This window comes from Anopheles stephensi, chromosome 3, assembly GCF_013141755.1.
Source record: "Anopheles stephensi strain Indian chromosome 3, UCI_ANSTEP_V1.0, whole genome shotgun sequence".
Lineage (NCBI taxonomy): Eukaryota > Metazoa > Arthropoda > Insecta > Diptera > Culicidae > Anopheles > Anopheles stephensi.
The window spans coordinates 76,993,620-77,013,751 of NC_050203.1; the positions used below are offsets into that span (position 1 = coordinate 76,993,620).

The 20,132-nt window shown below is 47.2% G+C and overlaps 1 protein-coding gene across 3 annotated transcripts in view; it reads left to right on the forward strand.

Moving 5' to 3' along the window:
* The window catches only part of LOC118510872 (GTPase-activating protein CdGAPr), a 79,138-nt gene extending 59,231 nt beyond the window's left edge, over positions 1–19,907 (forward strand). For all 3 annotated transcript variants that reach the window (XM_036053231.1, XM_036053234.1, XM_036053232.1), the window contains exons 3-9: positions 6,404–7,216; positions 8,488–10,367; positions 10,433–10,695; positions 10,756–11,078; positions 11,167–11,855; positions 12,212–15,643; positions 16,688–19,907. In XM_036053231.1, the coding sequence (XP_035909124.1) occupies positions 6,839–7,216; positions 8,488–10,367; positions 10,433–10,695; positions 10,756–11,078; positions 11,167–11,855; positions 12,212–15,643; positions 16,688–16,769 (7,047 nt within the window). In that variant the 5' untranslated portion in view covers positions 6,404–6,838 and the 3' untranslated portion in view covers positions 16,770–19,907. The remainder of the gene's footprint in view (positions 1–6,403; positions 7,217–8,487; positions 10,368–10,432; positions 10,696–10,755; positions 11,079–11,166; positions 11,856–12,211; positions 15,644–16,687) is intronic.
* The last annotated feature ends 225 nt before the right edge of the window (positions 19,908–20,132 follow it).

The window sequence follows — 20,132 nt, forward strand, 5'->3', positions numbered from 1 at the left end:
TACTTTCCCTTTTTCGCGCCGAGGAACCCGTGCGCTAACAAGCTTAATCGTCTGACAAAAGGACATGCAGTCTTTCATCTCTTGTCCTGGAGAATATTGATGAGTTCCAGGGAAGTCTTTTGGGTGGGCTCTAAAGCAGCTTCTTGGAGTGAGGGTTTTTTGAAGAGGTTCACTCTCAAATGTTTGAGATTTCTTCAAAATTGAAAGTGTCACTTGGAGGAGACAGTGTACTTGCTGGAGGAGAATAAACACTTGCTTATTCATGAGTTTTCTTTTTTTTAAGAATTACTCAAATTGACATCATATTAGGGCCTAGTTACAGACTATGATAGAAAAACAGCTTATTCTGAATGACGTCTACGTAATTATCCGTCCGCAGGCTTAGCTCAATAATCCTACCATTTCTGAATCATACCCGACAGCTATGCACGTACTTAAGCTGTCCAGCTCGGCGTGTGCCCTTTTCCTTTAAAATGCCAGCGAAAAAGAAACATTTTCGTTCTCGACTCCCTGCAGTGTGTAAACACGGCTCCGAGCGTACCTCCCAGTACACGATGTAAAACGCTGGAAATGGAGCAGACATTCAGTCACTTTCGATAACCGGTCCACCAAAGGTGTCGGTGATTGTCCGCAAAGAACGGACGCCACCCGGTTGGCGTGGTTGACTTCCAACTGCCAACTTTAAAAGGAACAACAAAGCACGCGCACGCTCCTTCCATACAGGCGAGCATGCGAGGGTGCGTTTGGTTCGTCGGTAAACAAACGAACGATTAAATATGCATTAAATCTCTTCAGTGCCTGCAAGCGCTGAAACCCTTGGAGGCATCCGGTTACTTCTCGCTCCCGAATGCATGCTCTTTCTCCCTCGCGGGGGAAGAATATTTATTCCGCAAAAGGGAAGGTGAACGTGAAAATGTAGCAAAAGGTGCTGCCTGTCGATTGTCGAAGAAACCGGAGGTAATCTTGAGATTGGTCGTGCTGGAAGGAGCTCCGGCCATTCGCTAGGCTCTAGCTGCTTATTTCCTTGAATGGGAATGGGTTGAACGGTAACCGTCAGACCCAAAATAACGCCTCAGGATTGTAAATCCCGACCGCTGCTGCTGCTGATGTGGCGGACAGGCAAACATTGAGCTGCTGACTGCTGCCTTCGCACAGTGGGTAGTCGCCACCCTGTCTGTCACTGAACCGTACCGCCGTTCGTGCTCCGTACCGTGTTTGTGTTGCCTTGAAGGTACGATGAGATTCGGATCCTTCCTCGGAGGATCTCGGTAAAGACCGTCCTTCATCTTTTTGCCCGCAACAGTAGCATAATCACGCAAACCGCCGGCACAGGCCGCCACTATGAACCCTCCGCTGGTGAAGGTGTTGTGCAAACGATAGCATCCAATTTGCAAACGTAGCCCCTCGGGGGGTAGCTGTGATCTCGGTCGAACGTCCTTCGTCGAGTCACACTCGGGTCGGGATGGAAGAACGAGAAACCCGCGCGGAACTGCGAGACTTCCGAAAATGTCCGTCGCTGTAGAATAAAACTGCCTTAATTGTTGGGTTGTCTTTTTTCCTGCCGGAGTCGTTATCTAAACCTCTGGGTGCATGCATTCCTTGCTGAAGTATGTGTTTGTGTTTGCAGTGTTTACAGATACGTTGGGTTGTAATGGACAGCAGACAGATAGACGGCACCAAGGCCAAACGGGAAAAGAAGCCTGCACCGAGTGGATCCTTTATTATTTATGAGGTGTTTTTTTACTCTTCTTGTGATCTCCACTCAGAAGGATAAGAATTTAATTTGATGGCTTCTCCGCGTGGTGTGAGTCTTTTAATTTTCCGGTTGCCTTTTGTCTGCACTGCGTACCGCACTTTGTATGAAATTCAACACCGTAACTCAAGCCAGCGGACTCCCCAATCCAACCAACTCGGAATCCGGTTTGAGGGTGCATGGAATTATTAATCTGATTTACATATTTATAAGACCTGAAGGTAATTAAATGTGTGCATCTCGTGGTGATGTGATAATGTGGAACCAGAGTGCCCCAGGGTGGTTCCAATACCACGGACAGACATTCAGTATGATCTAAGTTTGATTTATCGGTTTCTTGATAGTGAGTCAATAGGTATATCGATGCCTGCGGGCGTCCCTGCCACAAGTAGTTTATTTTCCAGAAATAAGTCTCCGACATCTCGTTGCACCGAGCCTGTCGAATTAATTCCATTCATTACCCTTAAGCTGTTTACACTGATCATTAAAATTGCCGCCAACCTTATTGCAACATATCTTCAAGAACGTTGCGTCTTTCCTAATCGAATAACTAGGACCGTTCGTCATCGCCAGTACGACCGGCGCAGCCCACAACGGCAGCGTGCCTAGCTGCGTAGTTGTTATCATGTCCCTCTTGTGCCGGCTGTATTAGAACCTGTCGGACGGCATTCCTCTTCGAAGCAGCCGAAACGTTCCACGCTTGCATACATTCTAGAGCTTTTTGAGCGACGAAAATGAAATCAATGCCTTTTGGGTGACAGGGGTCGTAAAGCTTGGGAAGAGACCACAACTCCACCCTGCTCGGGAGGTGAAGCTTATGAGGTCGTGTCTGTTGCCGACCCACACTGCCGACAACTTGACGACAAAACGCCACCGAATCGGGTTTCCCCCATGGTGGTGTTTTCGGGGCAGTGGTAGGCTGACTGACTCGGAAGAAAACACAACACACTGCAATTACTCATCCGGGCGCCAGAAAATCGATACTGTAAACAGCAGACCCGAGAGCTCGGGGTTGCTAGAACTCGAAAGAACCTTGAAGTTTACTGCCTTTGGGAACAGCAGCGAAGACAGTAAAGGAGAGAGTTCTGAGCATCGAGTTTCCGTCGTACCGAACGAAACTATTGCGTATTGTATGCTTGCCTGTCACGCTGATACTTTGATACAAGCATGAGACAATAGTGTTGGGACAGTGATTTTCGGCGAGAAGTTCGGAAAAATCGATGGTGCCACACTGGCACCGATGTGCCCCCGGCCCGTCGTTTTGTGTAGTCTATGTAAGCGTTTGCTTGGGGAGTTTTTTGTTTGCCCGAGGATGTCATCAGCAAACGAATGAGTTAATTGAATTATGTCGAAAACGAGGGAGAAGGTGTGGACCCATTACTGGTAACGATTAAATGTCATTTGAGCTGGGGATAGATCCCACAATGTTTGGTTAAATGAGGAATGCTTTTGGGCAGCAGTCCAGCAGCAGTGCCGTCATTTGTTTGCACAGCTTATTGCGACACACTAATCAATGTTGTTTTTGTTCCTGCCCGGTTCCTGCCAGGGACTGCAAGTACTTTTGATTGGTAGGTTCCAAAATCACAGCTCCCAAATTGGCCTCCAGGTACCAAGTCATGAAACGCATACTGAATCAGTGCGCCAAATTGAATCTAAATCAATGCCGTCCCAAAACCGTCTGCAGCTCATCATTAGGAGATTTCATTTCTTGATAGCTCTGCAGTCTTAAGCTCATGGTCACACTTTTTGGACATGCGTGCGTGACGCCGCGTCCATATGCAGCCACAACAGATATTATTCATCGCCAAGATAAATATGGTTGAAAACAGAGGCCTCCCGAAAGCGGCCGCCAATTTGCCGTAGGTCACGTGTGTGCGTTGCGGTTATCTCGTCCGACAAGATCTGTGACGCCTATGATGGATTCACGGTGGGTTTTTGCATGCCGCAAGCCAACGGGACGCATTAAACCGTCTAGTGGACTACATATTTGGTGCTCCAGGCATCAAATGGGACGAGGGGACACGTGTGGTTTTGCAGCTAGACCCAAATGCCTGGGTCGATGATGGGTGGAATGCGTTTTAAAAAACCCCATCACGTACCGGAGCGTCGTCGTCGGAGATATTGCGCACTGGATGTTTGTCATACACCGGTAGATGCGTAGTTGCTGATGCTTGATACTGTCATTTAGGGAGTCTCTGTAGCGGGCAGGTTTTGAATCTCTAATTGCTTGTATATTTATACAGCTCCGTGAATACCATGAATAATAATAACCACACATGATCAATTCCGTCCCACAGTGACTTCCGAGAGGACTATTAAATGCTATCAGCATCACTCGATGACACGGCGGCAAATTATACTTCGGCATGCTTCTGTGCCACATGCCATTCAGTTTAGTCAATTTAATCGATTCGCTCACTATTCGTGTCGCACCTTGACTCAGCAATAAATACTTTTTGCCAACAGCGGCTAATGAGTGTGCTAAAGAAAGATTGGGGCAAAAAAGAGTTCCAACATCTACTACCGATCAGGTGCTGTGAATATAGCTTGTTCTCAAGAATTCATGTCTAACGGGGTAGAACAATTCGTCAGTAACGTGCAACGGGCTCCGTGACGCTCATGTCACGCCGGCTAGGATTTATGATGATTGACGGATAAGACGGGTCAATTTCAAACGATGACCGATTGGTAGAGCCCGTCTTAAGCGGGCACGCGACGACGTGGCCAATTGTCTTGTCGTCTTAATGGTCCAGCGGTGCCCTTAAAAGGGGACAACCACTTGCCGCATTGGCCGCAGCAGTGCGCTATGCTATTAAGATGGAAGGGTTCACCGGTTTGATTGGAAACGATCGAAGGGTAAGCAGTTTGAAGACCAAATCGGGAGGAGAGAAGGCCCCCCGGTACGTAAGGCAAATGGTTGAAATATGCACCAGATTGGGTTGTGTTGTGAAATTGGGTCAAACTCGTTTGCCGATGGTGCCGCGTGTGCCTCGGTGCTTTAGGGTCTTTCGGAATGTGTCCGTGTTTGATGCAGCCAAATGCAAATCTGGTTAGTCGGGCTAATCTTTGCCCGAGCGCTACCTTTTGTTCGTTCGGGTAAGTGTAGGGCGGTTCGGATTTGACCGCGTGTTACGCCAAGCAAACAAAGGGTAACTACGAAGGCCTAAAGGTTTGGTTTGAAAATTTTGTTTTGGAGTGTCTTTAACTGATGTGCAAATATAGGGAGTTTAGCAGGTTAAAAGCAGTCGACGACTTGCAAGCAAATGAGCTAATCTAGCAACAGTGTCCACTTTGGTTTAACAATTGCCAAAGTTTTGATGGGAACTTCAATGTCTTGACGTGATATACATGATCAAGATATAGCAGTCAAATTTCTCAACCTGACATTAGTTTAAATAATCCTGAAGAATTGTTTTGTTCTTGTCGGCATACGGACAGCCCATTCTTTGTATTGGTAAACACTGTGATAAGATGGACATTACCTGATTTAAGACGATTAAAATGGCAACTGTCTAATATAAATATCAAGAAAATATTAAATAAGAAATTAATAAAATTTTGCAAAAACAGCAAAATAGAATTTCCGATTGGCTTTCCTTCGTTGGGCAAAAAACCACATCCCTTCTTGGTCGCTGCAAATCGATGCTCACCGGATGGAAGGGGTGACAGCATTCGTATTATTGAAATGGAATATTAAAAAGTCCCTACCGAAGGCTCCTTCCCCGACAAAACTCGTGCTGGCAGTGGTTGAAGCCCTGCAAATCGTTCCCTAGCCTACGGTGTCTTTCGCTTGGGGTTTCCTTTTGAACTGCCCTGCTGGCGATTGTTGTTGCTCTGTCGCATGCCGGTGAATAATAATATCACTGTTAATGCTGCCGATTATCGGCAAGGGACAGTTTTCTCACCGTAAAAGCAAAGCCAAAGAACCCAAGGAATGCACCTGAAGCCTAGAAAAAGAAGGGATCCTGCTCATAGGCAGGGTGTAATGTATGCATGCGCATTTACATACCTGAACCTTAGGCTGCTGTTGCGAAAATCCGATCCGTTGTTGCATTGGGCTAGAAGCCCGGGCAGCATAATATACGCATCGGTGCACACTTCCGTTGATATCGTTCGGCTTTGTCGCACGTCGCTCATTGATGCATGAGGCATACTTTGGCTAAGACATTCCAACCTATTCTCAAGACTGGGGACTTTGTCTAGAGCTGCTGCAGTGCTTCCGTGCGTTTGTTGCCCTTTCTTGTGTATCATTGTGTATCTCCTATTCTTTCCCCAACATACAAAGAAGATGATCGTCAGAGTCGGGACTTAACCAAGCGAGACCCGTTTCACTCGTGAGCTGCATTCGCTGCACTTTTCGGTGCATCGTGTTTCGCCTTTTTGGAGCGCTAAAATAATTGCTTTTAAATTTATCGTTTCCTGGACTCTGGTGGGTTGTGTGCGGTGCAAGGAAACGATTTAAATTCGCTCACACGCACACAACTGGGGAGTTCCGGGAAACAGGCCTCGACCGAAGCTGGAGCGTGCCACAGCATAGTCGGCAGCAACAGACGGTGCAACAGACGTGCCGACAGACGATTGATTGATTTCTAAGCCCCAGTATGTGTATGTATTTTCATGGGCCCTTTTCTTTTCACGCTTCTTCAACAGGAAACACTCTCACACCCACCGGAGAGCACAATTGTGAACGGCAAAGAATGTACGAGTCGGCGAAGCATAGAACAACGACAGCTTGCTGCACGGTGCTGATGCGGCCACTACACTGAACAAGACATCTTCTTCCGCCGGGACACCATTACCCCCCGATGCTGACGATGTTCGCAGCGGAAACGACGTCGACGACGGCAGTGGCCGGTTCCAGCAGCTAGGCGGCTGCTGACACTCGGGAAATCCGTCAGATGCGCACCTGCCAGCAACCAAGCGAAAGCAATCTCTCCCGTGACATTTCTCGACGACTTCGAGACCGTCACACCTTCCTCAGCTTGTCTCTCACTGCCAAACCCGCGTGCGGGACGTATACCGATTGCGGGACAACCTCAGTTCCAGTAACGACGTGAGGGAAGACTTCGGATTTGAAGAATCAAAATGAGCCAAATCATGCGGAAGGATTCGTCAATCAGCACTACGGCTGGCAGTGGACATCGGCACCGTTCCATCGACATTGGGCACGGAGCAACCGGAAGCGAGTCGTCGATCATGGATCTTCATCACCGGTCGGCGGGTCCTCCGCCGCGATCGGCACCACCGACCGGTGTGGGCAGCAGCGGAAAGATGCCGCTGATGGAGAAACCACGCACCATCAGCGATAGCGAGTCGGAGATTAACTACGATCTGTTTAACACCAGTATCCACTCGGCGGACAGCGGATCGGCGATCATGAACGCGTCCCAGATTTCGACTACCTCCTGCGATTCCACGCACATCAAGAATGCCAACCTCACTCGTTCACAGAACGCTTCTGGGGTAAGTTAAACATTCATTGGAAGTTCCCTGTTTTCCCCAACCGGCGCGATGCTTTGTAGTACCCTTGTAAAACATGACAATCAGTTTAATGATTCCTCCAACACCGGAAGGGAGTTTGCTTTTTTTTTCGCCTCGCCTCTCATTGACTAATATTGTAAAAGTATATCCTTCCCGGTTGGATGGGATGGGTCTGTAGCTCGTTTTTTTGTATGTTGTCCCTTCCACATCGATATCCCAAACGCTTCGTTTGCTAAGCCATGCATAATTTACTACCCTGGCGAGAGTCGGCTCTCTTAATTCAATTATAATGCACTGCTGAAAAGCGGGGACCTCACATTTTCATCCTTCCCGTGCGTTGATTAAACAGCCCGCAGGGACACAGCGCTACGGTACGGTTCCTCGAGGGTTGAGGGAAAAATTGAAACGATTTTAATTACTTTTCAGTGCAAGTGTCTCGCCTGTTTGCTCATATACCCAACGCCTACACTCCCCCCAGCAGGGGCAGGTTCTCTCTGGTGATGCGGCGTTGGGTAAACGCTCTGCTTCTTGTCCACTCTGAAACGGAACCGATTTTTTTTTTCAGGAGAGTTGAAGAAGAGTGGCAGTGTAATAACACGCTCACCATGTGGTGGTCAGTATGTAAATGAGGGTTTGATCGTGATTTTGTTTGAGATTCTTAATCCACGATATATGACGTGGATGCGTCTTTCGATGGGAATCTATGCGGGGAGAACCTTGAATGTCATTTTTATTTTATAAAGAGGATGAGGCTCTTTTTGATAGGAATTCTTGTGAATTGCGTCATCAAATAACCGATGTTTACAATATTATTTACGATAGAGCACTTCGGTTAGTTCCAAAACTATTTCATCCGCATTCAAAAGAAGGCATCTAATGATGATTGTGGGTCGTTAATGAGTCTCTAGAATTTGTGGTTCAAAGCAGAGAATAAATTACTTTTTAATCTCGTGAATTATAGATTCATTTGCAGCTATTCTGCTTAAAGTAAACACATCTATAGCTAGGCTCCTCATCCTAACTGTTCAACAATCTATACCGTTTCCACTGATATGCCAACCCTCCAACTTCAAGTCATAATCCGATGATTAAGCGTGTTCGTTAATTGGAGCCAATTAGTGCAATCTTCACGACTCATTTTATAGTTTCATTTGTCTGTCAGGTAGAACTCCCGTAAAGCTATACTCACTTATCATCGAATTCTTGCCTGTAGTTCATCTCATATTCATGCTCACTTCATCTCTCATTCGCAGTCCTGTCGCTTCCCGAAGCTAGAAGAATGCGCCCACTTCCATTACGAACGCGTCCAGCTTGGCAACCTTTCCGTGCAGCTCGAGGGTGACGAGCGTAGTGACTCCCAGCTTGGTCTCGCTTCCGATCTCAACACCTCCCAGACGAACTCTATCGGACCGACGGGTCCGTCCGGGTCTGGCTGTCCCACGAAAGGCGGTAGTAATATTTGGTTTATCATTCGCGTTACCGCTGGCCGATCGGATCCATTCATGATCAAGCGTTCGTACGAGAACATGTGCTTCCTGGACGAGATGTTGCACCGGTGCGTGTACGATCGGCGTGTCAGCGAGCTGGAGAACCTGCGGGACGTGCTAATGGCGCTACCAGACGGTGGCGGTGAACAGCAGCGCCTGGACCGTAGTACCAGCGAGGAGCAGCACCTGGAGAAACTGGTCGCGGCCTATCTGTCCCGGCTGTCGATGATTGCCTCGGATGCGATGACCTGCGGGCCGGTACTTACCTGGCTGCAGATTGACAACAAAGGTCGCCGGTTGCCTGTGGCGGATGAGCAGACAATGCGTTGCATTAACACTCCAGCGGTCGGTGCGGCGTACGGTGTGCGGCGGTACGTGGCCCAAGCGTGCGATGAAATCTCGATCGAGGTGGGCGACATGATCTCCGTGATCGATATGCCAAGTCCGGCCGAATCTATCTGGTGGCGGGGCAAGAAAAGCCACCTGCAGAAGAACCAGTACGAGGTTGGATTCTTCCCGCAGAGCTGTGTTGCTACGATCGGCGATAAGGTGCCACGGCATATGCCATTTCCGGCGCCACTCGTCGGATCGCTGGCCGTGTCTCCCACGAAGCCTGTTCTTCGCAAACATGGCAAGCTGATTGCGTTCTTCAGGAGCTTCATTCTGTCGCGGCCTTCTCGTCGTCGGTTGAAGCAGAGCGGCATCTACAAGGAGCGGGTGTTCTCGTGCGACCTTGGTGAGCATCTGCTAAACAGTGGACAGGACATTCCAATGGTGCTGAAGTGTTGTGCGGAGTTTATCGAGGAATATGGTATCGTGGATGGTATCTACCGGCTGTCGGGCATTACGTCAAACATTCAGAAGCTGAGACGTGCGTTCGATGAGGAGCGCATTCCGGACCTAACACATCCGGACATCCGACAGGATATACATGCGGTCAGCTCACTGTTGAAGATGTATTTCCGTGAGCTGCCGAATCCACTGTGTACATACCAGTTGTACGACCATTTTGTGGAAGCTATCCAAACCCGGCTTGATGCACCGACCGATTTGAAGTTGCGTCTTATCCGACAAACGGTTCAGAAACTGCCACCACCCCACTACCGTACGCTGAAGTACTTGGCGACGCATCTGTTCAAGATTTCACGCCACTCGGCGAGCACCGGTATGACGGAGCGCAATATAGCGATCGTGTGGGCACCGAATCTGCTGCGTAGTCCCGCACTGGAGTCTGGTGGAGTGGCTGCCCTCAGGGGCGTTGGTGTACAGGCAGTTGTGACCGAATATCTGATCAGCAATTGTGAACAAATCTTTGACGATACTGCTGATGATTTTGGAAGCCATTACGTAGAATCGCAGCCAAACTCACTGAGCGATAGTAACAGCGTGCAGAACTATGGTGGTGCTGGTAGTGATCAGCAGGAGTTGTCGCTGTCCATGGAACGTCCGAAGAGCTTGAGCGTCGGTGGCGCAAAGCTACTCAGCCTGGAAGAGGCACGGATTCGGAAGAACTGTATGGAGCAGAGTGAAAAGACGATACCAATCAACATCACTAACCCTTCCACACACATCGGGTCTTACATCGAGGTTGGTGGTGGACCTTCTAGCCTACCAGACAAATACCACACAGTTCTTCCGGTACCTAGGTAAGTGTGGATTAAGTCGTAAAACTTACAGGAGTGCTAATATCATCCCTTTTTTCTCTCTGTAGAAGTTGGAACAAACGGAAATCACATTCGTCCTGGAAGTCGATCTTCACCCGACAACCACGACAGTCGAACAGCAATAGTGATATTAAAGGCGGTATGGCATCTGCCGCATCATCGGACAAGAATGCTTCAATGGTGACCTCGGCGATGCAACCAGAAATTGGTGGATCCAGCTTGGCTGAGGTAGAGGACAAGGATACGGATCACCGGCGCAGCGTCAGCATTAAGGAGAGCTCTAGCGGACTGTTGGATAAGATGGCTAAAAGTGTGTAATCGATGCCAAGCAATCGAAGAGGTACTAATCAGTCTACATTTTCTTTTGTAGGTTTATTGTTTTCATCTGGTGTCGATCTATTCGATGGCAAGAATCTGGCCATCGACAGCAACTGCGTGCGATCGAACTCGGTAGACAGTTTGCGAACTGCAGGCCACAGTCGGTCTGTTTCGCATGACTCTTACTTCGATCTGTTGCAGTCGCCCATACGTGGAGTCGCAGTGGTTAATGGAACAGCCAGTGGAGATGGTGCCGTCACCTGTCCGTCACGTGAACTGTCCGAGTTGGGTCTAAACTTTGATCGAGAAGAGCCAGAAATGAGAATATTCTCCGAAAGTGAAAGTCTTGTGAGCAGTCCAAAGGTTGCAAAGGAGGTAAGTGTGAGCTTTGAAATTTTATACATCACACCTAGCTGTAACTAATGATGCGTTTTCTTTCCCCGCAATTGAACAATGAATATAGTCGGTACGACGCACCCTACGAGCACGGCCAGAAGATTACATTGGCAGCGGTCACAGCGTAAACCCTAGCCCCAAGAAGCAGCCACGACTCAACATACCGAGCCCCTCGCAGGACACAAACAAGCAGTGGAACATGGCGGCCCTCTCATCGGGCAGTGGAAGCCTCGGTCAAGACGACGAAAGCCTCTGCAAACGCTACAAGCTGGAGGATCAGCTGAGCGATATTCAGTTCATCGATTGCAGCACACCCGAACACCACAACTCCATCGGTCTGAGTGGTGGACCACAGCAGGGTGGCTCGACTACGTCCAGCACAACGGTGGTCAACACAATCTGTACCAGTGCTCAAGTACACAAACCGCCGCATCAGGAAGATTCGGCGGACGAACAGCACGAGGATGAAACGCTTGCGGTCGGTCTGCGTAACTCGTATCCAGGTCCGCAGTATGCATACAGCAAGTACAACTCATCCCCCGCGAAAGAGACACGCTTCAGTTATCCTGGATCTGGTGCTGGCGGAAAAGAGAAACAGGCCAGAAAGGAAAAAGCATCACAGCCAGTAGCCGCTGCAGCCACTAATTCCGTGGTGGAGAAAGTTCAATCCATGAGCGTCGACGAACAAAGTCAACCGCCATCGACCACACTCGATGTGATTGGGTTGAAGAAAAACGAAAGTTCCTTGTACGAAAGGTAAATATTGAATGCTTTTAGTTGCGCATTGCGGACAAGGAACATAACAAGAGACTAGCTCGTCTAGCAAGAACAACTCAAAATTGAGCTCATTTCGGCGATTTGGTTGAAGCGATGCTGAAATTATGTTTGACCGCCCATCAGCGACTATTTCTCGACTCCGTTTGCGCATGCATTAAGCTTGCTTTCTTCTTCATCTTTTACGATTATCAAATGTCCTGCTTAGTGTTTGTCTTCCGTTCCGACATTAGTCCCCTGCCCTGTGCTCCCCTGCGTTGTGTTCTTTTTTCTCGCCTCATTTTGTCTCCCCTCTCGATTCTATCCCCCGTTTCTTGTTTTTTTGTTTCGTTTCACAGTTTTCTGCTTTCTTCTGGTCAATCGAAACCTCCGAAATATCCTGGCCGTTACAGCTACCACCATCCCGGCACGTCGGATGTCGGTCGCGGTAGCGGAACCGGTGGTAACGGTGGCGGTGCTGACGGTAGTGGCGGCGAAACACGAAGCGAAGGCCAACAGTCTGCGTCCGTGCCGCGTAGCTGTTCCGAGAACGTAATTCGCCGAACGGGCCCAGAACTGTTCCCTCCTTCCCAACAATCTCACCACCATCATCATCACCATCACCATCATCACCACCATCACCAAGCGAAACAGCAGCTAACGACTGTGCATCCGCCGCCACCACCACCATCAGCACCGTCGTCGGCAGGTACCACCGGGGCGAAACCCACCACTCCCCAATCGCCACCGGTTCCCAGTCCCTGCTACTCGCTGCTGATCGGTTCAACCAGTTCCGATACGACGAGCAATAGCAACATCACCACGCCCGTCTACGACGAGATGGACATCACGGCCCATCTGGAACATCAAATGCAAAATGCCAAAGAAACGCCCGTCGACGATTCGCCGAACGTTGGCGGTAAACCGCCGGCGACAGTGAAGAAACACGACCTGAAAGCGATGAAGCGGGAGCTGTCACTTGACCTCAGCGGCGCCTCCACAAAGCTAACAGGTTCGACCAACTTCACCTCGGACAATACGACCACCAACACTAGTCAATCGCTTACGCCAAGTGATTTCGCGTACCAAAACCTTAACCCAGACCTGTCCCCGAACGGTGCTCATGTTGCAGCCACTGGTGAAGGCTCGGTCGTCGAAATGACCAGCTTTAGTCAGAAGGCAGCCGCCAAATCGCCCGGTACTCCGATCAAGGCCACCATCAACATTACGTACAATGTGCGTTCACCCGTTCGGAAAGAGCAGGAAGGCAATGTGTTCCGGTCTAGCTCACCACCAAGGAACATGGACGAAAGTGCTGGCGTGAATCCGGATCTAATTGCGGAAGAAGAATACCAACGCGAGCGGCGTAGCATCTACGAAAATGTGCTTGTCCCACCGGTCGAAGAAGAGGAAGAAAAGGACGGTGCAATGGATGATGGATTATCGCCGTCCAAGCGTTTGCTCGAGACTAACTTCGACGAAACGATGGTATACGAGCAGGTCAAGTTTTTGAAGAACGTTGTCTCGGAGGTGAACCATCTGGTAAAGAGTGAAGCCGACCCTCCCGGACCGATGGAAGGGCAAAGCGATGGTGAAGATGCGGCGGCGGCACATCGAATAGTACCTGATATATCTACCACCTCGGAGGGTGTTGCATCAACTCCTATCAAGGGATCATCCACTGTTGAGGATGGTATTAACAACAATCACAACGCCAGCGGAGTGCTTGCGGAGAATCAAGAGCACTACTGTGAGCGCAAAACGAAGACATCGACGAACGGCTCCGGCATTCCGATGAACGAGGAAGAAAGTGAAGATGTACCAATGTCGGACGTGAATGAGGATAGCCTAGAATTTGACAACACCGACGTATCGCTGTACGAAAATGTGGAACTCCGGAAGAAATCCAACTATCCGCTGTACGAAAATGTGGAACGCTCCAACGCGGTTGAATCGTGCTCTCCGCCAACAGGCAACAATCCCACGGACACGCTTAAATCGGTCCTAACGGAGGATGAGTTCTCGTCGCTCTGTGCCGACCGAAGCGATTTGGACAACGAGATGGAGTATCGGATTGAAATTCCACCCAAGATAGAGTTGACGGTGGTGTCCCCGAAAACGAAGCTACTGTTGACGGACGGTGCTCCGGATGCGGTGGAAACGGTCGTGAGCGTTAAGCAGCTGGCAACAAAGTTTGAAACTAGCCCGGTAGATGTCACTCCACCGTTCGATTTCAGTGGCATCAATCGTGGCCAGAATCATCACTTTCGGTCCTCGCTGAACAATGGCAATTATGGCGCTAGCGAACGTGTTACGATACGTAATAAATCTGCCAACGGCAATGGTGTTACCGGTGGCGGCAAGGATGATCGGAGTGCGTTTGCCAGCTTTACACGCAGTCTGGACGAGAATGCGTTCGTTCGTGAGTTTGGAAGCGGTCGTGGACGGTTGGAAAGTGGGGGCGGCTTTGTTGTCGTCGGAAGTACCGCAGGCTTCAACAAGAGCAGCCACCAGATCCCGGCGGTGGAAAAGAACATTCTCAACGAGAACAATCCAAACCGGAGAAAATCGCTCGAGCTCTCTCTGTCAGCGCGTCCACGAAGCATGAATCAACCAAAGAAATTGCCCCCGTTGGGTACGGGCGGAGTTCCGACGGGTGTGGAGAATGTCGACCTCAACGGTGCTGATGATGCGAATGGCAAGGGCAAAGCAACGTCCGAGTGTTGTCGAGCGAAGGCGTTACAGCAGCTTGGTGGTGTTGGTGGCGGTGGTCACAAACAGACGACGGGCGGCAGTCCAACGGACCCGTCACCGATGAAGCTAGATCTCTCGATGAAAATCGAAGATACCAAAGAGGCGCGTGCTTACAATGTGCGCATTACGCCGACCACCGAGAACCGGATATCCCTGGTGCAGTACAACTATAGCGACGGGACGTCCAACAACAGTGGCACGGACAGTATGATGACTGAGGGTGGAGCTGGCTCACCCACCGGAACGCCCTTGATGCGGGTGGTCGGTGGTCGCAAGGGTGACAGCTTTGCGGACGATGACCGCAACAGTATCACGAGCCTGAAGATGTTGGGTAGCTGCAAGCTGGATCGTTCGCGGATTGAAAAGATTAAGGAAGAGCGTCGCCATCAGCTGAGCGAAAAGTATCGTTCGGAATCGTTCAAGGGCGAACGGGGAGACTACGGTGGTGGTGCGAACGGGAAGCTAAAGTCCAAATCCAAATCTGAACTGCGCGAATTCAAGGAAGGTGATCTGGTTGCGGATCGGGCAGACAAGAAGTACGATTCACTGCGCTTCCGTTCGAAATCTCGGGCCGAACTGCTGTCCTCCGATGGTCCTTTTCCGTTGGCCGATTCAAGCTGCAATCCGGTAGCGGGTAAGATCGCTTCCGTCTCGCTCAACACGGTCGCTATGGCCCCGCAGCCAGCAGCGGCAGCATCACTACGTCCAACGGCACCGAACCGCACCAGACGAATCAGTGACGAGAAGAACCAAAACGATCTACCGTCAGTGGTGGCAAACGCCTGCGGTCCGATCGCTGGTGACGCTTCCATGTCACAGGTGTGCGATAACAAGTTCGAGCTGAAAACACGCCAAAAGTTCGATGTGAAACGCAGCAGTATGGACTATCCTGTGTCGTCGCCCGGCTCGGCGAACGACGTCAAAGACGCCCAGCAAGCGGTGCAACCACAGCAGCAGCGTCACAGCTTTGCCAATGGCCGGAGCGGACTCGTCGTGACGCGAAGCAATTCGTCTAGCAACAGCAGCAGTAGTGCGCAGTAAGTAGACGCTTACTATTCTTCTTCCATGTCTAAGTCACGTTATGGCACGGACACGCACGGTGTGTTTCCCCTCTTGCCGCGTAAGCGGCTAGTTTTCGTCCCCGGAGCTCTCACGAAACCAACCTGCACATACAAGAACAGAAAGATGCTCCATTTTTTCACACGACCACCCAAAAATCCAACCAATATTTCTCCACCGCTCTTCACACTACAGCTGACCAGACATCTGTGTACACGTATGATTTGATAGCTCTGTTGTGTCTGTGTTTTTATGGGTAGGCTTTCACTACAATTTATCTGTGACTCACGTTTTGTGCATGTTTCTTTTACTATATAATACTTTTTACTTAATTAAACTGCACATTTTATACTGTTAAACTCGTTCTCTCTACAGTGGTAGTCACTTTTAAATACATTCTGCTGCTTGTATGTGTTTGTTGCGTGTTTAGCGCGTTTGTTGTTTACGAACCTTCATCAAAATTCATCTTTTTGCTAGATTTTTCTCTCTTTAACGATCTTCATTTTGGCTTAATTTCATGGATTTTATTTGAATTTTCCATTTTCCCGCAGCAATTTAAACACTTTTTACCACTTTCTGCTTCGCACACCATGAACACATCGCCGCACGCACTGAGTTTGCATTGAAGCTTGCGTACAAGGTGCGGTACAAGCACACAAAACTTGCATGGATGCGATTTACCGACGACGGCAGTGGTGTCAAACACCAATCGAATTATTGGATTCGAAGAGTGATTTTTTGTACGAAATTCATCAATACAGATTTTATAACAAACAAGTACAGATTAAATAGGAATGAAAAAGTTAACTGCCATTGGTAAATCGAAACATTCGGTACGCTTAGCTACAAACGCACGAACTGAACAGAAGTCTTGACTTAAAGCACTTTAAGCATAATATGTGTTAGTGTACAAATTAATATCTTACGCAAGTTTGGTTTTTGGTAACATCATTTTAAAATATATTATTCACTAAAAATAAATTAATCTCTCCTTTCTCGCTTCTTTTCCCTTTCTTTTTTAGACGTGATCGTTGCTCACCGCCCATTTCCATCAAAGACGTTGCGGCCATGTTTGAATCACGATCGCAACAGAATCAATCTTAACGAGCACACCAAACGATGGCAGCAAAATGGACAGAACCCGATGGACCTATACTACTACTACTTCTTCTACTACACACTATTGTTTATACACCACCACCACGGTGTGGTACGTCAATGTGGCTACAGACGACAGCAGCTACATCTATTTATTGCAATAGCTTAAAGAACCCTTTTTTTTCATAAATCTATCTATCACAGTCAACTACAGGAAACTCAGGTCGTTGAATGAGTATTCATCAGTTAAATATATATGTATAGAGTGCAACTATACACGGCCCCCAGTTGTAATAGAGGAGCAGCAAGAATCAAACGTGTTCGATTAACAGATTATCGATAGGAAGAAAAAGAGATTTCTTGCAGTTGCCGTGGTGGTGATGCTGCTGCTACCGGGACTCGGGTTTTCCACTTTTCCCGGGGCACATACCCACACGCACGGTATATCTTATTAAGAGAATGTGGCCAAATCTAGCTATCGGAATCGAGACTTTTTTCCCCCGTTTTTTGTACTGTTCGCCTAATACAACTAGTATGATGAGGTATTTGGAGTAGCTAACAGAATATAAGTTGTTGGTGCATTTGCCGACACAGATCAATAGCCAAACGGGGAAACTGTGTTTGCAATATAACCTACGATGAATCGGAATGACGAAAGGAAGGAGCTGTCAGCTGTCAAATAGTGTGAAAAAAGTCAGCTGCAGTCAAACTACACGCATAAGTTGTAAATAGATTTTACGTTTTGCTGGTAGTGTACGTTATTGGTTAGCGAACTAAATCGCACTCATTTGGATGCGCTTTTTTGCGTTATTGTGTGCTACAACAATATTGAAGAAGAAACTTGCAAACTAAAGGCACATCACAAGTTTGTTTTAACATTTTATATAGCTTTGTAGATGTTTTGCTTAACAGTTTTCTGTTTGGTTCGTTTTGGTTTGAAAACAGGCGAAAAATAATGTAATGTTTTGTTTTAATGTAAAAAAAACAATATGTTTGACATGTGGTGGGTTAAAGGTTGTTCCGCTTTTCTTAATAGAAAAGTTAATAGTTTTGCTTAAGTTTATCGTTTAAGCGCTTTTAAATTTGATTGTTTCGTTCGAATTCGACACGGAATTCACTGCAGAAGAATGCACTTCAGTTTGCTTATTATGACTTCCGATTGCAAATTACAATTTACAGTGTCGATTTATCGTTTGTTTGGGAAAAAAATTATTTGCTTAAAAATATTTACTCTCTGTTGTTACGAGCACTATCATGCTGTGTTATAATTTGATAATGCTCACAAAAAAAGCACTGCTTTTGTGGCAAGATAATAGACAGTAGGCAAGCATATTATACAGATTTCACTAAACACACACCATAGGAAGGGAAAGCGAATAGTAACGAAAAGAGGAAAGTTTATGTGTACACGAGAGACAATAACAGGGCAGCAGACATTAAAGAAAATACCCTTTCCAGATTATGTAAAGCAAGATTATTCATGATAGAAACGAATGGGAGATAAGAGTTTATACAAGCAGCTACCCAATTCCTCAAAATCGAAGCCAACTCTCCAATATAAGCTATTAGCTGTTTGTACTACGGGCGATAACGTTTTTCCAATCCTCCAAATCGGTTTTGTAATTTGACAAAAAAAAAACAATAGAGTTCCACCAGTATTTTTGTGGGAAGGCAACTCAATGCACGACGAATTGTGTATTAATATTTTAAGAATTGAAAACATAGAAGCTGCTTACAATTAATCGCTTTTTATCAGACGTAAAACTACCAGTTTGCCATTGCACTTATCCTTGAACTAGCTTTCCCTTTGCCTAGGAGCGTCGGTTTATCGCGTCTTGATTTGTGGTTGGAAACCCCATTTTTGATAACATCACATCCTGTAAATATATTGAAATAGTAAAAGAACTGAACTTCAACTGCTCGAAAGGGGAAATGAAAAATTCCCTTTTTTTTGCTTAACCGTGTTTTCCGTACCGTTTGTATTACAGGGTTTCTCAGACCAGTTCAACATTGTACCACTATATGCCAACGGCATAAAAAGGTAATCCGACATCGCATATGCAATTCGACCTCGTTAACTCCCCTTCTCAACAAGGGAAAACAAACATTCAGCTGCTTAAAATCCCTACTCGATAATGGAAAATACCTAGTGTTCGGGGCTGTTGACACTGCGTAATTCGTTGTCATACTGTTTAATAGTTAAATGTTTAACTCCGTTAACTCAAACGTTAACTTATTTGATATGGTTTTGATTTTAAAACATCTATTAATTCTTTAAGATAAGTCTTTTAGACTTTTAATTCTTTCTGTTGAGATATTGTAATGCTTTTTCTATTCTATAAAGCACCCTTCTTCCTCTTCTTCTTTGGCACCATAACCTCTTCTTCGAAGATCTTGACTTCGAATCTTGAGCCATTTTTTTCTTCGACTTGGTTTTTTCCGCAGCTGGATAGTCACAGCCTTACGTACGGGGAGGCAGTCTGGCTGAGATTCAATCTCCGGTTTTTGCCGTGTGAAGAGCGGCGCCACAATCGGTCGGCATACTACCCTATTTTTTTAGGATCAATTGAAATGATACGATACTTATAGTGCTAAACGAAGTAGTGTTAAAAGTGTGTCAAAAATAGCTCTGTAAACCAGGCATTTTCTATTTTCGAGTCGGGATTTTACGGAGTTGAGCGTTTGTTTTCCCGTGTTGAAAAGGGCTATCGATACTAAATTGCATATACGATATCGGATTAGCGTTTCATGCCGTTGACATATAGTGTTACAATATTCAACTGGACTGAGTAACCCTGTACAGCTCTTTCCACCCGTTTTGCAGCCTTCCAGTTGGCTGTCTTTTTTGATTAGCTGAATTATCAGGCATAAAGCTTTTTTCCATCAATGATGAAGTACGCCACTTTTTTGTAATTAAATTGACAAAAAGAAGATCGTAGTTGCCAACAGTTGGCTACAGGGAGGCAGGAACTGAATGGTAAGGAATGAAATACAACGCAACTACTGAGTAATGTATAGATTTGAGCGTAATTGAACTGATTGATATTAGCAGAGACCAGCAGCAAACGTGTTTGAAATCCCCCCAGAACCCGGAATGCAAAGGAAATGATAGTTATGATGATATATTAATACGAAAAAAACAAACATACGATATAACAAAACATATGATCGTGTTTAAACAAACATAAAAACCAATACTAAACGTCAGAACACAGGTCGAACAATTGCGTTGCCTCTTAATACACTCTGATTTTTTTTTTTAAATGAAGAATTATCGTTTCTCGCACATGTTAGAGCAAATGCTTCGAAGGCAACAAAAAAAAACGGCTGAAATTAAACGAGTACGAAGCAGCAGCTGTAATGCTTGAT